At 51.4% G+C, this 20,587-nt stretch overlaps 1 protein-coding gene across 10 annotated transcripts; it reads right to left on the reverse strand.

Moving 5' to 3' along the window:
- Positions 1 to 397: 397 nt before the first annotated feature.
- Positions 398 to 16,937, reverse strand: Irf6 (interferon regulatory factor 6). Of its 10 annotated transcripts, XM_087194193.1 has the most exons (10): positions 16,772 to 16,887; positions 14,397 to 14,494; positions 13,014 to 13,094; positions 12,279 to 12,465; positions 7,702 to 7,906; positions 6,591 to 6,722; positions 3,476 to 3,619; positions 2,273 to 2,665; positions 1,824 to 1,942; positions 398 to 1,261 (listed from the first exon to the last, which is right to left on the reverse strand). In XM_087194193.1, exons 4-10 carry the CDS (start codon positions 12,450 to 12,452, stop codon positions 1,037 to 1,039), a joined length of 1,392 nt encoding a protein of 463 aa, XP_087050319.1. In that variant the 5' UTR covers positions 12,453 to 12,465; positions 13,014 to 13,094; positions 14,397 to 14,494; positions 16,772 to 16,887; the 3' UTR covers positions 398 to 1,036. The 10 variants fall into 10 exon arrangements, with proteins under 10 accessions (XP_087050319.1, XP_087050324.1, XP_087050322.1 ...); XM_087194198.1 differs by lacking the exon at positions 14,397 to 14,494 and having other exon boundaries at positions 6,591 to 6,719; positions 16,874 to 16,937; XM_087194196.1 differs by lacking the exon at positions 14,397 to 14,494 and having other exon boundaries at positions 6,591 to 6,719; positions 16,772 to 16,912.
- Between the last annotated feature and the right edge of the window lie 3,650 nt (positions 16,938 to 20,587).

The following is a 20,587-nucleotide window of genomic DNA, read 5'->3' on the forward strand; positions in this document are numbered from 1 at the left end:
CTGTTGCCCCTCTGCCATGCCCCTCTGCGTTGGAGCCAGCTGATTATGGAATGAAACTTCTACAAACTGTGAGCTAAATAAACCTTTCTCCTTTAACTTTGGGTGTCGGGTATTTTGTCTCAGCAACGAGAGAAAAGCGACGCACAACGTAAAGTCCAACGGCCCACTCTTTCACAGAACCCCTGAGCTTTCTCACTAGTTTCCCTTTAGAAGTTCCATTTATGACTTTTTTACTCCACAGGTTGGGTGACTTTCAGACTTTGGCACCCATTTCTATTTAGATATCAAGCCTGGTTTCCAGGCAACCAGTCAGCTCCTCTCCCTCTTACTTCCCCCATCAGGGAGCCAGCTTACAATACTAGCAGAACAGGTCAAACAAAGCTCAATCCTGGACAAATCAGGCTTGAGGAAACTTTAATGAAGGTAAGAAAAAAAATCAGTACAAGAACAATGCAAAAAGGTTCTGTTCCAGGCAGTTTGGGAACAAAATAGAATGAAGTAATCAAATCAGGGTTTTAAAACGGAAAGAAATTTGGGCATTATTGCAATCTTTATTTATTTACACATAATAAGGTTGAAGCCCAGAAGTTAAATGACTTGTTTAAGGTTACAGTGGAAGAAAACCTGTAGCTAGTACCCTGGTGTCCAAACTCCCAAACCTAGTCTCCTTTTACTATATCCTACTACCATTGGGTTTAAAAAAGAAAAGGATACAGGGTGTGGAGGTGCATGCTTATAATCCCAGCACTCTAGAGGCTGAGGCAGGAGGATCACCGAGAGTTCGAGGCCAGCCTGGGCTACAAAATGAGTTCAAGGCCAACCTGAACCACGTAGTGAGACCCTGTCTCAAAAGAAAAAAAAAAAGGAAAGTATGGCAATTTTCCATAAATTAAATCAAGTTTAAAAGCTAGGCACATTTGAAGTTACAGACTTCTAACATCATTAGAGGAAAAAGATTTAAAAGCTGGTTAAATCTGAAAAAACATTCATATATACAATGGGGGGGGCAGGAGGAGGAGGAGGAAGGTGTTTGTGATTACTGAGTGGGCAGGGCAGGAGGCAGCTGCATGCTGGGGGTGGGCTGCATGGGCTGCCAGCTTTCCTGAGTTTGGAGGATGCGGTACAGCTGCTTCAGCTGAGTGACGATGTTATCTTTGATGTCTGGAGTCGAGATCTGCAGGCGAACACTGCCACTGTCAAAGGAGCGTGTGAAGTCACCGGAAAACATCTCATAGATCATCCGAGCCACCACAGGAATAACCTGTTGATGACAGAGCACATGAGCATCCACGGAGGAAAAAGTATTTTTAAATAGCAGGAGAGACCCAAGACTGAAAGAAACAATGGGTCTTAGGAAAGCCCCACACTACTGTGTAGACACATCATCCCCTCCAGACCGTCTGGCCAGCGTTCACTCTAGAGGTTGGTTCAACTGAACCTGAAGAATCTGGGAATAGCATCATGCCACAGCCCGAGCAGATGACTGCTTCCTGGCAAGACTTTTAACCAAGTGTCGTCTTAGCCTGCCTCGGTACACAGCTCAGTCCCACCCCCTTGCTGCCATTCCTAGAAGGAGATTACACTCTTAAAAACAATTCAAATGGTTTTTCTAAGAAAAGCTGGAAAGAATGGAAGTCACCCCCAAATCAGCCACCCATTTTAAGGACAGTCTCTAGCTTGGTCCTACTGTACAAAACAAGCCTGCTTCCCCAGCGGATAGGATTAAAAACACACAGGCTGATGGGCGCTCAGTGAGGACTCGCCCGGACCTGGGAGAAAGCACTGACAAAAAGAGGGGTTGTTAACACGTCTTTATTCCTCACCTGAACCAAGATGAGCTTCCTTTCCAAGGGCTTCCCATCTGGCCATTCTTCCCCAAAGCATAAGTAGATCTCGAATGGTGGCTGCTTCTCTATCTGTCCTTTTTGGTGGGCAATGAGGTCTGCAGAAGTAGAAGAGTAAGTTTGATGCCGTGGGTCATTTCATACCCATTTGGTGAATACCACCTTACAGTTTGGCGGTAATTATAAGACTGTCACCCTCTTCTGCCACCAAAGGAGCAACAACCAACCTAAAAATAGCTTCTCCCTTCTTCATTGCCTAGGCCACTTTCATTTTTTAGAGCCAAGGTTCTCCTCTCCCTTGACCTCCAAAAGAAATTGTGTGGTTAAGGTCTTTGCTGAGCCAGGACAGGAAGGAAGAGCAAGGGACGGATCAAGGAAGATAAACTTCCAGAAAGCAGCTCCATCAGCAATCTTACAGTGAGACTCACCACTCAGGAATGTTTCCAGACAAAAGAGCTTGACCTTCTTCTGTCTCTCAATCAGGTTGGGGGCAACAAGTGATGGGGCACACGGCCCAGACCAGTACACCTTGCACTGGCACAGCCTGATGGCATAAATGGCATGACCGCTGACCTCCAGGATCAGTCCTCTGTCCATGACATCCAGCAGCTTGCTGGTAAACAGCTTCTGCTTTTCATTGGTGATATGCTCTGGCCCTGGGAATTTGACCTGCTCCAGGCTGACGGGACCGAAGAGCTCCTCCTGGTCGGGCATGGGACCCAGGTCCCCATAGAAGAGCCGGCAGCCCTGGGGGTTGCTCACAGTCATGGTCTGCCCATACTCCTTCCCACGGTACTGAAACTTGATGTCCAGGTCGGTCACTGCAAGGTGAGAGGTGACAGTGAGAATCCTGTCCATCCCCAAGATTCACACAAGACTATCAACATCAAGCCACCTTTCAACTGGCATTCAAGAAGGCCTCTGCCACAGTTATCCTTCCTGCAGTAAAAGGAGGTGTTAGCACATCCCTGGGATAGTCACATAAAAGGCTGCCTTGAAGCAAGGGTTAAGGCCCTTCTATACCTTCTCTGTTCTACCCTAAGGGCAAGAATTTCACCAAGCAAAGTGCCGGATCCTGATGTCACATGTCACACTGACTGAATCTGCACCAATAAGTATTCCAAGGAGCTAAACATTAAAGTAACTAAAGTAAAAATTAAAGTAACAGAGGAATAAGAGGAAAGCCATCTTTTTGAAAGTCACGGCACATCTGTTCTGTCAATTTAGGAGATCAGGGCAATGACTTTGATACTTCATTAAGATAAATATGTCCGCAGTTCAACAAGAGCCCTTAAAGCTCCTCAAAATCAAGAGCTGCTTTATCCAAATCTATGGCCTTCAACCTCCCAGTCCCACAACTGGCTTTGTCACCAAGTCCTCTAACCAGACTTAGATCCAGGGCTCCTGCCCACCTAAGAGCGGAGTGACACAGAGTCCTACCCAATCAGAGCATCCCCAGGGCAAAGACGTTCAGATGATGTATATTTACTCCCTGGTGACTCATCCAACATTCAGGAAGCAGACAAAGAGGGCACCGGGGGGCCAGGCAGCTGTTCTATACTTAGCAAGGTAATGGAGGCAGAAAGTGGGACCGGAAATGAGACCAGCAAGAAAGATCAAGGCTCACTTACTTGGGAGAGAGCTGATCCACAGCTCTGGAGAGCTGTAGAAGGGCTGAATGGGTGCCTGGGGTACTTCCATCTCCAGAGGTTCTGTTTTGGGCCACACTGCTTCAGGGCTGCAGTTGCCCACGCTGGCTGGCGCCATAGGAGAACCTAGAACACAGGCATGTGGATGAGTGTGCAGGGGCTGCACATGTGCATCACCTGGTCTGAGGCTCGGGGACTAAGGCCGGAAGATGAATCAGACTCTGACGCATGACCCAGCGACCTCCATCATCCCCAGTGGTTCCCCAGCTCCTGCTTCCTGGCCATGGTATTTCACTCATAAACCCACAGCTCTCAAACCGTGTCCGTTAAAGACTGACGTAGAGACAGGCGAGTTTTCTCTAGCAGTTACATTAGGAAGGGCATGAGGGAGACACTTCCCTGTGGAAACTGGCCCAGTAATTGAACAGGAGCTGGTTGCCTCGCAGAAATGAGCTCAATTGAATTAACTGATAGGCTTCAAGTAAGAATGAATGTATAGAAACTCTATTAAAACCAATGTGTTATTTGAGTCATTTATAGGAAAATGGATGCACCCTGAGACCATAATGTTAAGTGAAATAAATCGGACACGCAAGCTTACAAATCGCACGGTTCATCTTGTAGGAAAAACCCAAAGCATGGATGAGTTAAAGAGCAAAGTAAAAGGTGGACAGTAGGAAGCAGGGTGACAGACCTTTTGCCAGAGGGAGGGGGCCGTGAGACAGAGGGAGGGAGGAGAGGGGAGGAGGGGCTGAAGAAAGAAGACCCACTACATACGTGTGCCAAGCCCACACTGAATGTAATCATGTACTGCAAACATCTGCTAAAATTTATATAAGAAATAAAAGCAACACTTCCCTGCACAAGTAAATAAAAACTCAAAGAAAGAAGAAGGTGAGCAGCACTGTGGACCTTGGCTGCCTTTCTGGTTCATGATGGCGCTGGACCGCAGGGCCTCTGGGCTTCACACAGGGCTCCACACTGTAGGCCCTTATCACTTCTGTTGCACTTACTTTTCTGATAAGGACTTCTGAAATTCACCTTCCTAAAAATTATTGATGTATTCATTAAAAACTAGTATGTGCTGACTGTACTGAACTTGGTAGTGGTGGTGCAGGGGTAAACAACACAAAAATGTACATTTCAGTACCACAAGTGAAATTTTTTTTCTCTGTTGCATAGCCTTTCTTGCAATTATAAAAGCAATGTAAGCCGAGTGCGGTGGCACAGGCCTGTAATCCCAGCACTGGGCAGGCTGAGGGAGGCAGGAGGACCACCACAAGTTGAGGGCCAGCCTGGGCTACACAGTGAGTTCGAGGCCAGCCTGAACTATATAGTGAGACCCTGTCTCAAAAAACCAAAAACAACATAATAGTTAATTGTAAATATTCATTGAAAATACTAAAATCATAAGAATAATGCAGAATTCATTAAAAATACATTTATTTGCATAAAATGTCTGGAAGATTACTCAAGACCTTAGAAAGATCTGTCTCCGGGGAAAGAACTGCAAGTTGCAGAGATAGGATGGCAAGAAAACCTTGCAACGGATTACTTTCTTGTACCCCTTTTATTTTGAGACAAGGTCTTGCTATGCAGTTTAGGCAGACCTTGAACTCTTGATCCTCCTGCCTCAGTCTTCCCAGTGCTGGGATTACAGGCAGGCGCCACCACGCCTGGCTCTGTTATGAATTTTAAACATATCAAAGTATTGTTCATTCAAAATATTCAATTAAAGTGTCTTTAAAAACAGTGAAAATCCTAATCCTATTTCCCTGCTACTGTCAACGTTCACTTGCTCGAGTCTGCAGATTTCTCCTCTTAGTCTCACCTCTTAGGCATCTATTCTTCAGTATTTCTTTTTCTTCTGCCCCAATAGCTCTGAAATCACAGAGGTTAATGTTTCTTTGACCTCTTGGGTTTGAGTCCAGTTAAATCTGTGTATCCATTTTACACTTTTGTCTAACATATATTCCACAACTTTCCACAGAGGATCCAAGGCAGCCCAAAATATAAGGACATACATTAACTTTAATAAAATACAAACAGAAATAGGAAGGTAGGATGTATTAGAAATAATCTGCATCCTTTCAAGGCATGAGAATAGCAGAGTAAGTCAGCCAAGAATTTCACATTTCCAGATGTGCAACTCTTAAAATGTCGCTAAGTGGGATACATCGTGTGGCAACACTGACCCAGAAGATCTACATGGAATTTTTCTCTACCCATCACTTGGTTGCAAAGATGTAAATGGCAGGATAGAGAGGGTCAGTGGGCAGATAACAAAGGCAATTTCCTGATCCTCAAGTGTAGGGACCTCTCCTACTACAGGGTGCCCCCAAACCCTAAAGAAAGCATCTTGATATATGGAGTTTTCTAAGTGGTACAAGTTATCTCATTGAACCTACAGCCCTGAGGTGATACTAAAAAGGTGGAGAAAGGCTGCCACCCTGGATGCAGGTCATGTGAACAGTAGCTCAGTGACAGGCAATGTGAAGGGAGTACAGAAGAGCAATGCAACCTGTGTTCGAATATTAATAAGAGTTGCAGCCCTGGACCTGTTGCCACATGTGGCCTTCTGACCTCGCAGTCCACTCTTCCTGGGAAGCTGAATTCAGAGGTCCATAAAAGAAGTTCTTGAAGATAAATGCTATCAGAGCCTAGTGTTGGTGGCTACAGAATCCCAAGTTTCTCATATACAGCCTAAATAGAGCAGTCCCTATTAAAGAAGTGACACAGAATTTATACCAAGGGAAGCTGGAAGTTTGCCTATAATTCATAAAATGACATCTGCACTGAAAGAAACTGGCAGAACTGTACAACCACTGATTAATTTATATGTGGGACCAGTAATGAATTTAAATTCACTTTTTAAAACTAGACATTCCCTAGAATCCTAAAACCCACCCACGGCACTGTAGTAACCCAGTCAGCGATCCTCTCACCTGTGACTGCTGCTTCCTAACAGACCAGCAGCCCGGCCACAGGGCTCAACCACTGCTCCCAGGGCAGGGCCGGGCCGGCTGAGGGGGCAGCAGCTCTGGGGTGGAAGTCCCTATGTCCCCTTATCCCTCTGTGCCACCCGCCACCCACTCACCATTGATATTCAGGAAAGGGAAAGTGTCTTGGATGGGAACGTGGTGCTGCGACTGATCGAGCTCATCTTCCTCATCGTCTTCATCCACATCATTATCCTTCTCGTCCCAGGGAGCAGACCCTGTGGATCCTACTTGAGACACAGCACACAGGTGAGCAGCTAAAGTGCAGTGCCATCGCTGCAGCTGACCCACCACCCACGCCAGCCACGGTCCTGAAGGCCACTGTGCACCCTCAAAGCTCTAGCAGAGAAAGTGGAAATTGAGGGTGTAGTGTGTTAGTCCCTACTTCCAGCTCCCCCCACGGAGTCCTGATGCAAGCTCCGTTCTCTTCCTCTCTGCTCCAGAAAGCTGCAAACTCTACCCCTCCTCCTGGAAATCTCCACACGTCAGCACAGCTGCACATCAGCTCCTGTGCACAGCATCCCTTCCGGGAGTCGAGGACACCAGCTTTTCACCCTGGTGCGCTTAGTGTGGAGTACAGACCCTTCCCCCGTGGCAGAGCCCCACTGATTCCCCGGGCTGTGTGTCTCAGCTACCTGCTCTTAGGGTTCATTCAGCATTGCGTAAACAGGAGGATCCAGTGGCAACCTCTTAGCAAAAGTATCCTTCAAATTGAATGATCATTCATTCAACATTTCTAAAGAACTTCATAGCTTTTGCAGGTCTGATTCACTGATTCTAACAACAGCCTTTGAAGTAGGCAGAAAAGCTGAGATCCCATCCCACACTAGAATAAAAGAAACAGGCTCAGGAGGCCCCCCAGCTTGGTTTGAATCCCACAAGTGAAGTGATAGGAGCCACGTTTAGACTTCTAATTCATCCTCCTTCAAAACCACCAGCCACTCTAGTCCCAAGAGAGGCTATTTTTACATCAGAACTCTAGATTCTCTCTACTTTCTCATGCTTTAGGGAATCCAGGTAAAAACCATTCCTCTAAAGGAGCAAGATAGTGCTGAGTTTACACCATGGATGCTCTGGGTCCTGGGCCAAGGTTTCTTACTTTACCAGTCTTGAGCTCTGCAAAGCAGGCTGACTGCAGTAGTGCTATCTTTCAGTGTCCAGCCCGGAGTCTGGCATGCTGGCCACCTTCTCCCGCAGCTGGGGCCTCACCTGGGTTAATGATGGAGCCCTGGGGCTGGGGGATGTCACACACTTGGTAAATCTTCACTGGGTTCATGGGCACCTCCTTGGTGCCATCATACATCAGGTTGAATTCCCTGCTCTTGTTGAGAGCACAGCGGAGCTGAGCCTTCCATTTAGCTGGGTCGGGGTCATCCACCCCTTCCTGGTACTTTCCCGTCTCCACAGCCCAGGCCTGAGGAACAGGAAGCCACAGTGAGGGCCTACTACTGCCCCGGCCCAGCAAGACACACACCCAGGCCTGCATCAGTGCCTCAGTCTTCACCGCACGGAGACTGCAGCAGGCAAGGCTGTCCTTAGGACCAGACGAGGTGGGGCCAAAGGGAAATGAAGCTCTGTGCAAACACAGTCCCTTGCGGGGAGGAGCCTTATCTAAGCCTTCCGGCCAGAACCTGTCGAGACAACCATGCTGCACCAAAGGGTTGGAAGTAAGGTCTGGAGCAAATATGCACCAACGCACTCTAGGATAGCAGGGTTTCTGGCAGGCTTCTCTCTGTCGTCTTGATGTGAGTTGCTTACATAACAGTAAATACGACAGAGGAGGATGGCAGATGATATAGTGTGGCCCACTGATCTTTTGCCTCCAATCTTCAATATGACACATGTAGAATTAGAGAAACCAAGTGCCTTTAGGAAGACAGGAGCTGGGTGTGGTGGTGCAGCACTCAGGCTGAGGCAGGAAGATTGCTGCTTTGAGGCCAGCCTGGGGCTACATAGTGAGTTCAAGGCCAGCCTGGATTACGTAGCAAGTCCCTGCCTCAAAAAAAAGAAAAAAGACAGGCATCCAGCTTGGCCCATGGCCGAGGGCAAGTCCTGTTAAACCTGTGCTCCCCTTCTTCCCTCTCCCTACTCAAACTGCAGCTCCGCGCTGTCAGCCACATGCAGAGCTGATGGCACAGTCTAAAACCACTTGGACTCCGCTTCGGTTTCCAAATATGGGAACTCACAGCACTGTCTCCACTCAAGGGAAACAAGCAGTCTCCCCACAGGGGAAAAGCAAATCCAGACTGCTCACTCCGTAGGCCACATTCCCCAGGGACAGAGCAGGGAGTAGAAAACCCAGGCCCTTCCAGCACTAACAGCACTCACAGTTAACGTGGCGTGATCAAAAAGTGCGGTGAATCTAGCTTTTCCAGTTTATTACAGAAAAAGACACACTGCCATTAACCCCCCTCAAAATACCCTCCCCCAGTTTGAACGCACATATCCTAGCACTGTCACCACTTTCCGAAGCAGTTCTGGAAGTCCTCTTTTGTGAGTGTCTTTGGTGCCACAGTTGTGGCCAACTTGATGTCCTGAAGCAATTCAACACATTCACCTTTCACAATCATTTTGTCTTTGGAGAGAAGCCAGAAGTTGGTTAGTACCAGATCCAGTGAATAAGATGAACGAGGACAACCTTAAAGTTCCTGCAAGCCTGCCTCTTCCCATTTGATGGCACTCAGCAGCAGCAGTCACTGTATTTTTTATTGCACTTTGTAAAAACACTCAGGAAACAGACTTCCAGAGCTGCTTCAGAAAATGGCAAGAATGATGGGATCAGTCTGGTCAAAGCAAGGGGATATATTTAGAGGGGGGTTGATGGCAATATATCTTTTACTGTAAAAATTTTTTAAATTTTTTAAAAATTTAAATTTTATTTTTCATGTCTGTTGATCATGCCTTATATGTTGCTACTCATGGGATACCAACCCTCACTGGTTGCTAAGACACTTTCTGATCACTAAGCAGACACATTAAATACAGAAAAAGGAGATGTGATTAGAGAGAACTCAAGACAGGAAAGACACTAACTTCTTAAAAAATTGGCAGAGCGTATCACTAGTCCAGACCCAACTCTGCATCTCTGGTTCCGTCCAGACTTCTTCCTCAAGCTGAAACTCAATCTTTCTGCCCCATCCTTTCAGCTCTCTCCCCTCTGTCGAGCCTAGCAGTCATGAGGGAGATTCTTTCCAGACCTGACCTAGTCATCCACCTCCTCCAAATCAGACCCACTTCCTCTTACCATCTCCTTAGATGTGGGTCCTCCATGTGCTTTGTGGTATGGAATGAAGAACTCTGACAGAGCCATGCCATCCTAGGTGGCTTGGCAAGTACCGGGGGGCCTAACTCCTGCCATTCCATCTGACCCACCCCGGGGTTCCAGCTCCATGGGCCCCTTGTGTCTGGGAGGCACCACTGCATGACCGCCCCACATTTTCTATCCTGTCTGATCCTCCGTCCATGCTCACTGTGGCCCCACCCAGCTAACTTGGGCTGTGCCAGCTCTGGCAGAGGTTTTAGAATTTCGGTGGTTCCCAGAATCCTGCTTCTCTGTGGAGAGCAGCCAGATCAATGTAGGACCACAGGTTCCTGCTCATACCCGGTGTCCCCAGGCTGCTCGGATGATGCTGAGGACCCCGGGCTGATGCAGCAGAGGGGCCGACCCTTCTGGATGGAACATCGGGCTCAAGGAAGGATGCCACATGGCAAACCAGTGAGACTTAGGGACATTACTCGATCAAACCCAACCTAAGTCTTGTTTCAGAGCCTCTGTTCAGTGTGCAGGTCCTTATTTCTCTTCCTAAAATGGAGGAATCTCTGTTTTATAGTGCTCAACAAGCCCCTCTCCATACCGGATTCCACTTGATTCTCACAGTAGTTCTGGGAGGCAGGCAAGACTGGCGCCATCTCATTTACTACATGGGAAACTGCAGTCTGGAGAGGTGACATGCCCTGTTCGGGACCACACACGTAGTCAGTGGTGGCAGAATTTGCGGCCACATAATCCAGTTCCTCGTCAGAAAACGGGCAGTACGATGGCAAGAAGCAGCATTGGGGACCAAAAAGACACAAGTTGAAATCCCAGACCCACCATTTACTGGCTGTGTGATCTTTGACAAGTTAGCAGCCCCTCTGAGGGTAACTGCACGCACAACATGCGGGCGGCACTTCACTTACAGGGTTACCATGAGAATTCAGTGAGGTCGTGGACACAGGCCTCATGGCCCCTCAGTGTCTCGCCTGCACACCTTGCCCAAGGCTATCCGAGCCTGGCTCTGTGAAAACATCCTTGCTGTTCTGCTGACCTCCCAGGCCCTCCCTTAGCATTCTACAAATAGCTACAGTGATAGAGTAAAGCAAAGCAGCCTCCTGGAGCTTTCTCCGAGTCCCAAGCATGCAGGATGCCCTTATGAGTGTGGCTGTCAGGAAACCTGCCTCTTCTGCATAGCCAGCCAGGCCTTTCAACAGCAAATCCAGTTCCAGCCCAAGACCACCAACCCCCAAAACTGCTTTACACGTTTTCCCAAACACCCCATTGTTCATGTCCGCGTGAAGAGTGCCCACAGCTCAGCTTTCTGTCTCCGCTCTCACAGCTGTCGTGACCAGGGCAGGCATGGAGCCATGCTGGACGCCGCTCCAGAGCCCTGTCCTGGCCCCACTGCAGCACGGACCTGGGCCATCAACCACAGGCCTGGCTGGACTGACTTCCACCTTGCTGCTCTTAGTCAGGGGAAAAAAGCACAAGCTCACTACTCTGTGTTCTGGGCACAAGAAATAAAGCTGTTCCCAAGATGGAGGAGACTCAGGGAGAAGTCGGTGTAGAGGCGGCCCTGAATCATGACCACGTGGGTGGGTGGGTGGAACCCCTTTTCCTTTCCAAAACAGCCACCTACCTATTTGTCTGGCCAAGCTTTAATTCACTTAAATTTTGTAAGATGCTATGTGATTAAATCTTGTTTTCAGCTAAAAAAAAAAAATGACATCACATCAGAGCTATTTTTAATTTAAGAAAACATAATTTGGTCAGGGTGAAGCTTAGTGGTGGAGTGCTTTACAAGTGTAAGGCCCTGGGTTCAATCCTAGTACTCCAAAAAGAAGAAAGGAGGAAAGCAAAAGAGAAGGAAAAAAGTTGGCATGGTGCCGCATGCCTGTAATCCCAGCACTCTGGGAGGCTTGAGTCAGAAGGATGGGCAACCCATTTGGACCCTCCTGTTTCCCAGGAGCCATTCCTATTCCCCAATCCCATTCCCCAATAAAATTTCGTACTCTTAAAAAATAAAAAGAAAAAGGACTAAGGGTGAGCTTGGTACAAAGACCCTGGGTTCAATCCCCAGTACTAAGAAAAGGAAAAACAAAAAAGAAAGAAAACATACTTAAAGAATTTAAAATTTGTACTTAAATCACCATTCATTTTTAAGCAGAGTTTACGAATAGTGCAAAATATTTTGCTATCACAAGAATATCTTGCTACGGCCCTCTGGCCCCTCTCTTGACCCTGGACAGTTCTGCCCTGAGTAGCCACCCCGAGGCTGAGCTCCCCTCTTAAAGACAAGGCAGAGCCGAAGGAAGGAGGGAGAGGCAGCATCAGTGTGGACCCAGGCACTTTGGGCACGACCACATCACTATGACAGGAGTGAGGATCTGCATCCAGCGAGGAGTGGAGGGCTCAGGGATCCCTGAGTTTGGGGCTTACTGTATTCCCTGTGCTGAAACAGACAGCAAACAAACCCAGAAAAGTCTGAGAAAACGGGAAAATTTCAACTTAGATGGTAGGAGTCCTTTACCTTAAAAATGGTGTTTTCCTCCTCCTGCTGGGGGCTATGCCGGGTGGCATGCTTCCAGGGGATCTGGAAGCGTTTGGAGTCTCGGTGAAGCCAGATGAGCCCAGGGTAGAGACCGCTATCCACCTGGGCCACCAGCCAGGGCTTCAGCCGCACTCGGCGGGGGTGCAGGGCCATGATCGGGCAGGGGCTGAGAGTGGGCAGAGCAACAGCATTAGGCTGGTCACTGGGAGCTTCTCCCAGCCGCCATCCCGTACACTGGAGCTAGAGTTTCATTAGATTACAGCGAAGAAACTAAATATGGGAATAAACCATGCCAAGTGGGGAAGAAAAGAAGAGAGGTTAAAAGGTTCTTCTGATTCTTATTCCAAAGCCATTTATACTTCATGCTCTAGCCAAATCAGACTTATCATGCAGGTAGATCACATTTCTTCTATTTCAATCCTGAAGCAGGAAAATAAAAAGGTGATGTCATCCCTGCTGGAACAGGCCTTCCTGAAGTAGCAAGGGCTTTGGAAGAGAGGGTGAGGGCCCCTTGCAGGCTCACCTCACCTCGGAGAGGGAAGACAAGCTTATGGAAACAGCAGGTATCTTGTGAGAAGCTGAAGCGCGCTGCTTCATTTGAAATAGGAAAACCAAAAGTGAGTGTGGATGTTTTGCTAAGAAGTGACACCATTGTGGGGAGGGAGTAGGTGAGCCACAGGTCCTGGATTCCAAAGTCCTCACACTTATGCTTACTTGGGGGAGCGGCAGTCTTTCCAAGGGGAGCTGAGCAGCTGGGCTGAATCTGCTTTCCTTCCTGCTGGCCACCGGAAGACTCTGCAGCAAGAGAAAGGTCTCAGCTGGTTATCCACAGAACACTCCAGAGCTAGAAGGTGGGAGAAGAGTAGAGACCACGGCTCCGGGAATGCTTTCTGGCTACTGAGCCTGGTGAAGCACAGAAAGCCTGTACGAATCCAGCCCCACGGTCCCTAGCTCAGTCACACAGGCTCTCCCGGCTGGGCCAGCCTCCTTCCTGGGTCTGTGTGTCGGGCCACACCAGCTGAGTGGACTGATTGGTTACAGGCGCCAGCCTGGTTAAAGTCTGCAATTGATTCTCATAGAACTACACAGGTGGAGCAGGCAACAGTGCATAGGAGCTGGTGCTCAGAGCCAGAAACAGACCTGTCCGGGCTGGGCACCCAGAGGAAAAATCAAGCACTGCAGAACTGTTTGCCTGCGACATTGAGTTTGGATTTTTTGGTGTTCTTACTTTGTTTTTACTCAAGATGAGATAAATGGGCGCCTGGAAAACTAACAGTCATCTGACAAATATTTGTTCTCCAGCTACCATATGCCAAGCGCTGTGTTAGTCACTGAACATTTTGAGACTGGAGCGACTTAAAGCCCACAGAGCAGTTACCTGCACACCCAGAAAGGTCCTCTCCTGAATCACAGCTCTGAAGCCAAACCAGTTGGGTCAGCTTAAGGCTTCCACTCAGAGCAGCCCAGCCAGGGAGACCCCTGATATCGCTGGCTCCCCACAAGGTGAAGAGCCCAAGCCCTGCTGAGCCACTGGCACTTTAAGAGCAAGGAGGGAACTGCTCTCATCTGAGCCTCTGACCCAGTTACTGAGCCCTGCAGCTGACACCTTCCCCTTGGGCGCCCAGCGCAGTGGGAGGTGAGCTTGGCTGCTCTGCTCTGCTAGGGGTGCTCTGGGGGGAGTGTGTGAAGCCGCGAGGCCTGGGAGTACCTGAGTACCTCCTGAGGAGGGAATGCAGTCTCCCAAGGCCAAGCTCTACCTTCTCCCAGGCCTGACCCTGCGGAAGGGGGCGGGGCAGGGGAAACGTAAAAGGGGAAAGGACTGCACACCGATCACCCAGGAAGAGATTTTCAGAACTTCGGTGGCAATGCTGGTAAGACCTGGGCCTGGGCCTGTCGGGCACATGACTCGCTCCTCTTGGCGATCAGGGGCCTGGACTTGATCTGCAGCACGTCCAGAGAAACTCCAGGTGCCCAGGCCACAACACGCAGCTGTACCTGGTGGTGGGGAAGGAGGAGCAGCCCCTGTGGAGCTGGTGACTGAGCTCTGGGCCTCGGGCTCCCAGTGCCCCCAGGATGGGACTGCACAGAGCAACCCACCTCAGCCTCTTGAGCAGGAGCCCGGACGCCCTCCGCAGTGCCCTGCCTTCCTCGCTGCACACCCTCACCGCCTTCTGGATGTGAGCAGGTCTCCCCACCTGCCATGTGATTACCAAGACTACTCAGATAGGCAGAGGGAAACATCAAAAGCAGCCAAAGTGACAGACAGATGGGTAACTAAGTCAGACCCCTGGCTGCACAGCACACAGCCATTTGCAAGTGTCCAGAGAATTATGGGACTCGAGGAAGTGTTTCCAGTATGAAGGGCGGAGGGAGGGGAAGGAAGCCCACGACAGACTGCGAGGAACACCTCCACTTTATAATAATGCAGCACATTGCCGTGCAAGTGGATGTACATACTGCGGGAAATACAGCGCTGCAGTTATTTGGGGATGAGACTGCAGGTACTTTTTTTTTTTTTTTTGGTAACAGGGATGGAGCTCGGGTCCTTGCGCTTGCGCAGCAGGTGGCGAAACCACTGAGCTAAATCCCCGGCCCTGCAGGTACTTTATACTTTCCTATATGATTCACATTTTGTTTGTTTGTTTTTATGAGATAAGACCTTGTTATGCAGTTTGGGCTGGCCTTGAACCATGTACTCCAGGCTGGCCTCAAACTCACAGCAATGTTCCTGCCTCAGCCTCCTGACAGTGTTTCAATTTACAATTGTCTTTTTTATGCAAGTAGTAGTTTTTAAGCACAAGACAATACGTTTGAAGTATGATAACAACAATCCTTGCCGGGCATGGTGCTGTAGCCCTATACTCCCAGCACTTGGGAGGCTGAGGCAGGAGGATCCCTGTGAGTTTGAAGCCAGCCTGGGCTCCAGATTCAGCCAAAGTCTACAAGGTGAGACCCCTATCTAAAAAAACATCCTTCATATTTGCAGACTTTTCAGTTTCTTAATGTGTCTAATCCCACCCTGGGAACCCTAGAAGTGGTACAGCTGGGCTAACTGAGGCACAGGAACATGAGGGCACTGTCTGGGCCCAGGTCCAGCACTGTGGTCAGAGCACTGCACCACATCTGGCGCTGCGCCCGCCCCCCTTCCATGCACAAGAGGGCAAACCGAAGGGCCTGGATGTAGCTCAATGGTTCCACCGCCTGCCTCGAAACCGCAAGGTCCTGAGTTTGATCCCCGTACCAAAAAAAGAGAAGAGAGAGAGGAAACCAAAACAGCGCCCAAGACCGAAGGCGACAGCCAGCCAGGCGGGGAGGAGGTCTCCTGACTGCCACCCGTGAACACACCTGAAGGAGACCTCGCTTCTCCGCCACTGCTTACTATTCCAGGCTGGCCTCAAACTCAGCGGTCTTCCCACCTCGGCCTCCGGAGTGCTGAGATCACAGGCGTGCACCACCACGCCCAGCCCAGAGCTGGCTTCCTAAACACTGCCTGCCCCTCGGCCTCAGCCCACAGGAAGCCGGCCCCTCTGCCCTCGCGTCAGGTTCAAGGCCTGGGTCTGAAAGCGTTTAACCGCGCGATGGACAAAGTTGTCACTGCCCACTGACCCCACGGTGCCCACGGAGCAGCGCCGCTCAGCCTGCCGGGGCCTCTCTCACCCCATCCAGGGTGGTCTGCACGCAGGCCGGCCGGCCCTGCACCGCCCTGCCCCGCCGGCCTCTGTCCGGGACTGCGCACGGCTGCGATTGGCTCTGCCCGCGGCTTTGCTCGAGTAAGACCGCGCTGCCCCTTCTTCAGGCAGCAGCCTCGGGGACGGTTCCACTGTTCCCCTCCTGCCCGAAGGGGGCTGGAACGCCACCCGAAGCCCCTGGCCTTCCCTGCATCGGGCCCGGCCCTGCTCGGCACGCCCCGGCCCACTCCCCACGCCCTTCTCAGGCCGCCTTGGACTTCTCCACACCACACCAGCCTGCCGGCTCCGTGGCAGCGCCTGCCGCTCGCTCCCTGGCTTCCTCGATGCGCACCGGGAGGACAGGGTCGGGGCCAGGCGGCCGCCAACCCCTGTCCCTCCCGGGCCAACCCCAGCCCCGTGGGCCAGCGAGGGGCTCACCCGGCGCCACCTCCCAGCACCCCGTCCGGCTCCGGGAAATCCAGGGGTACAAGAGGCCTGGCCATGCGCAACGCACTCAGGGGAAACAGCCCGGGCAGAGCGCCGCCCGCGCCGCGGAGACGGGCAGCGGGCCCGGGCGTCCTCCCTGGCAGCACGCGGGCGGGCAGGCGAGGAGGGGACGCCCGAGGCGGAGCAGCCAGGTCCCGGGGGCGGAGAGGGACGGAGGCCCCTCGGTGGGCCAGGGACGGGAGCCCCGAGCCACCTGCAGGAGTGCACGGCGCCCACCCACGGACTCTGCCGCGGACCGCCCCGCCTGCCTGCGGTGTCTCCCTCCCTCCAGGTCCTCTCCGGAGTGGGCGCCCCCACCTTTCCTGCGTTGGCTACCAGAAGCGGACGTCCCTCCGAACCTAGTCCACCGCTAAAATCGCGATCGCCGCCGGCTGCGCGCCGGCCTCGAGCAGCCCCTACCTGCCCGCCCCAGGTGAGCAGAGCTCACGTCAGCGCCGCGCCCCGGGACGCCGCAGCCCCTCCGCCGCCTGGCCACGCCCTCCAGGTGTGGCCACGCCCTCCAGGTGTGGGATTGGATAGTTGCGAGAAATAGGATACTCCGCGTTCCAGGGCCACCCGGCCCCGCCCTGCCTCCTCCCCACCCGACTCCCGGCCTCGACCCGGCCTCGGAGAGTCCGGGACTCGGGCCTCGCCCTGCGCCTCGGGGCCGGTGGTCCTGGGAATTGGAAGCGACTGGGAGGTCAACTCTAGTTTCCGAGGTGCCTCCCCACCTTCACGCCCCGTAATTACCGAAGGCATGGAGACAGTCATGCTCAGATAAGGGCTTCAGATTCCGAGCTGTCCCCGCTGTCCTGCACTGGGCTGCAGGGAGGGAACTTGGGGCCTGGGTTCTGTCCCTGTGGCCCCCAGAATTGGATTCTGCCTGTGACCCTGGTAAACTCCAGGGCTTCCCTTCTCGGCTTCAGTTTTCTCATCTGCTCAGTGAGAACAACGAAGCCCGCCCTTTCTAATCACTGGCGGGCAGCAATTGAAAGCATTGCCTTGGAGCCAATGATTGGGGTTCCAGCCCCAACTCTGTCAGGGGCAACAGGCTGGAGAAGTGTTCTTAAGCTCCCGACTTGGGTTTCCTATCTGCAGAGTGAGGTTACTCTGTGGGGTTCAATGCTCCGTATAAAGTGCCTGGAGCACTTAGCAAGCGCTACACAAGGGCAGGCAGTATCGTCCATGTAAGGGATAAAAAAAGTACCACACAGACGGCGCCCCCAGTGAGAGGGGGTCCCTTATCACGTTCCTTCCTCTTCCCTCCGCCCAGAAGGCCAGTGCGTGAGACTCCCCACCCTCAAGCCTTCCAGGGAGATGGGCCAGGCAATGTTTAGGGGCCCATGCTTAAAGTAATGAGGGGAAACCGTGGAGGCATGCTGGTGTGGCCCCCACTTCATATGTGAAGTCCTAACCTCCAGTATTCCAGAATGAAAGCACTCTTGGAGACAGGGCCTTTACAGAGGTAGCCAAGTGGAGGGGGTCATCAGGGTGAGCCCTAATTCAACAAGCAGGGTCCTTAGAAGAGAAAGAGATGTCAGGTGCAGTAGCACTGCACTCGGAAGTAATCCCAGCACTCGGAAGGCTGAGGCAGGAGGCTTGCAGAGAGTTTGAGGCCAGCCTGGGCTACGGAGTGAGTTCAAAGCCAGCCTGAACCACATGCGGAGACCCCGTGTTTTAATTAATTAATTACAAGGAAGCGATTTGAACATGGAGGCAGACATGTATATCAGGAATATGATGCAAAGAGCCAGTGAGAAGGTAGCCATGTAGAGAGAGACGTGGAAAAGATGCTTCCCCCACAGCCCTCAGACCCTAACTCCAGAATGATGAGAAAATAAATTTCTGATTTTTTATTTTTTTTGAGACAGGACCCACTGTGTAGTTCAGGCTGGCCTCCAACTTGCAGCAATCCTCCTGCCTCAGCCTCCGGAGTGCTGAGATTACAGGCATGCGCCACCACACTCAGCCTGAATTTCTGCTGTTTAAGCCCCCTTGTCTGGGTATATTATTATGACAGTCCCAGTGAAATAACATAAGTGATTTGGGGAGCCCCAGATTGGTGATGATGTGGGCTTGTTCCCAGCCCCACTCGGCTTTGGGATGCAGCCAGCAGAGGCCTGGGAAGGCAGGGTGCCCTGGGGCTGGGCCCAGGCAGCTTCACTCCCAACTGCTGCCCGTGGCCAATCTTCCCTTCCTCTGGGAGGGGCTCACTCTCCAACTGGCCCCGCTTTATTGCTGATGAGCTCACTAAGTAAGCAGCATCTTCCATCTGGCCCAGGCTGGGCTGCTGAGGCCAAGCAAACAGTCCTCATAGGGGTGTGTGTGTGTGTGTGTGTGTGTGTGCGCGCACACGCACACGTGCGTAACTGGGGGAGACCACCAGGAGTATGTCGTGTGAGGGGAACCGAAAGTCCAATGGCACACAAGCGTGAGGCCACAGCCAGGCACCCACTTTTGCACTATCGGAAGTTCCAGTGATGAAGTGAATTCTGGAGGATCTACTTGAAAGCATGGATTTCGGAATCAAGGAAGTTCAGACTGGAGAGTCCTTCTGGATCCTCTGGTCCAGGGCAAAGCTGGCTTAGGGATGTCCGTTCCACTCACACAGTATTTTAAATTCCTACAGATTGGATTCAGGTCCAGCAGCATCTCTTGAAGAGTCCTGAGCTCTGGGCTCCCTGGCTGTGCTTCCAGCCCCTATTTACAGGGAATCTATGAAGTACAGTGGACCAGGCTCTCTCATGTCTGTAATCACCTGACCCTACCGACATCTGAGTTCAAATTCCCCTTTTTGTAGGTGAGAAAGCTGAGATCCCAGAGAGGTTGTGTGATTTATTCAAAGCCACACAGCAATGTAGCCACAAAACCGAGACTAGGCCTCCAACCCACGGCTCTTTGCACTTGGACTCTGATCAGCATCCCACCCAGAGTCTACTCTGACTGATGTTAACTGCGTAAAAGAAAATCGCCCGTGGATCCAGGCACTGTCCCTACTACATGGAACAGAACAAAGAGTCCCTCTCCTGAGGAACTGATGAAAGGGGAGAAAGAGGAGCAACCAAGGCAGAGATCCTCAAGGAGGAAGCCCTGACTCTCCACGTGTGAGACCCAGCGGGACACCACTTTGCAGTCTGCTTTGCTGGCGACCGTGCCTCATCTGCGAGGTCCAGGGAGGAGAGCACCTGGTGAGCCCCTCTACAGCCCTGGAGAAACCAGCCCTTTGGGGCTCAGGCACCCCCGCTGTGCCTGGGAACTGCATGCCTCTGTCAATTCCCCCTGTCTACCCCTCGGCTTGTGCGCTGTTGACTCACTTGTGAGTCTGAGTTTCAGGGAGTGGGATGTGCGTTTCAGCACAGGGCCCTGATTCACGGCAGGGAGGGACTTGGGGATTCCCCTGGGCTGCTCCGGCAGCTCTTATTTGTGGAAAGGGGTCTCTTCCCACAGGTCTTTAAATTCTACAGTGTCAGACATGCGGCACAGCGCTCCAAGGCCCAGATCCTGCTCTTCTTGGCAGAACAGAGGGCGTGGTAACTGGGCACTCCCGAGGGCCCTGTATGGTGAGAGCTCAGCGTCAGCCTTGCTGCGGTCAGTTGGAGAGCAAGGGATCTCGGGGGCTGGACTGCAGCCTGGCAGGATTGCTACAGAGGGGTGGATGTTGAGCTAAACACACAGAGTCTGCCTCTCTCTCTCCCTCTCTCTCTCTCTCTCTCTCCCTAGGTTAGTATGGAGATTGAACCCAGGGTCTTCCTAATGAGCTACATTCATAGCCCTTTTTAAATTTTTTATTGTAAGACAAGGTCTTGTAGGGCACTAACTTGACCAGTATGGACTCAAACTTTTGATCCTTCTGCCTCAACTGCCCAGAGTTCTGGGACTGCAGGCCGTGCCACCACACCCAGCTAACTCTGCGGTCTCTTAAAGGAAGTTAGAACCAGCAGGTTTACTCCAAATCCTTTTTTGGCCCAGGTTTATCTGCCTTTATCAAAAATATATTTTTTTTTGGTTCTGTTTTGAGACAGGGTCTCGCTATGCAGTTCAGGCTGGTCTTGAACTCACCACGTACCCCAGGCTGGCTTCAAACTCCCAGTGATTCCTGAGGGCTGGGGTCACAGGTATGCGCCACCATGCCTG

The sequence above is a fragment of the Heterocephalus glaber genome, unplaced genomic scaffold, assembly GCF_053883595.1.
Source record: "Heterocephalus glaber isolate CG9 unplaced genomic scaffold, H.glaber_assembly_v1.0 deba00001600, whole genome shotgun sequence".
Taxonomy (NCBI): domain Eukaryota; kingdom Metazoa; phylum Chordata; class Mammalia; order Rodentia; family Bathyergidae; genus Heterocephalus; species Heterocephalus glaber.

Excerpts from the sequence above, each read along its gene's own strand:
- Irf6 (XM_087194200.1), bottom strand. The coding sequence starts at position 12,663 with ATGAAGTATAAATGGCTTTGGAATAAGAATCAGAAGAACCTTTTAACC. Across the intron at positions 12,472-12,604 it reads CTTTTAACCTCTCTTCTTTT|TCTCAGCCCCTGCCCGATCA; the intron begins CTTCCCCACTTG and ends TGCTCTGCCCAC. Across the intron at positions 7,907-12,278 it reads AGGAAAACACCATTTTTAAG|GCCTGGGCTGTGGAGACGGG; the intron begins GTAAAGGACTCC and ends CCTGTTCCTCAG.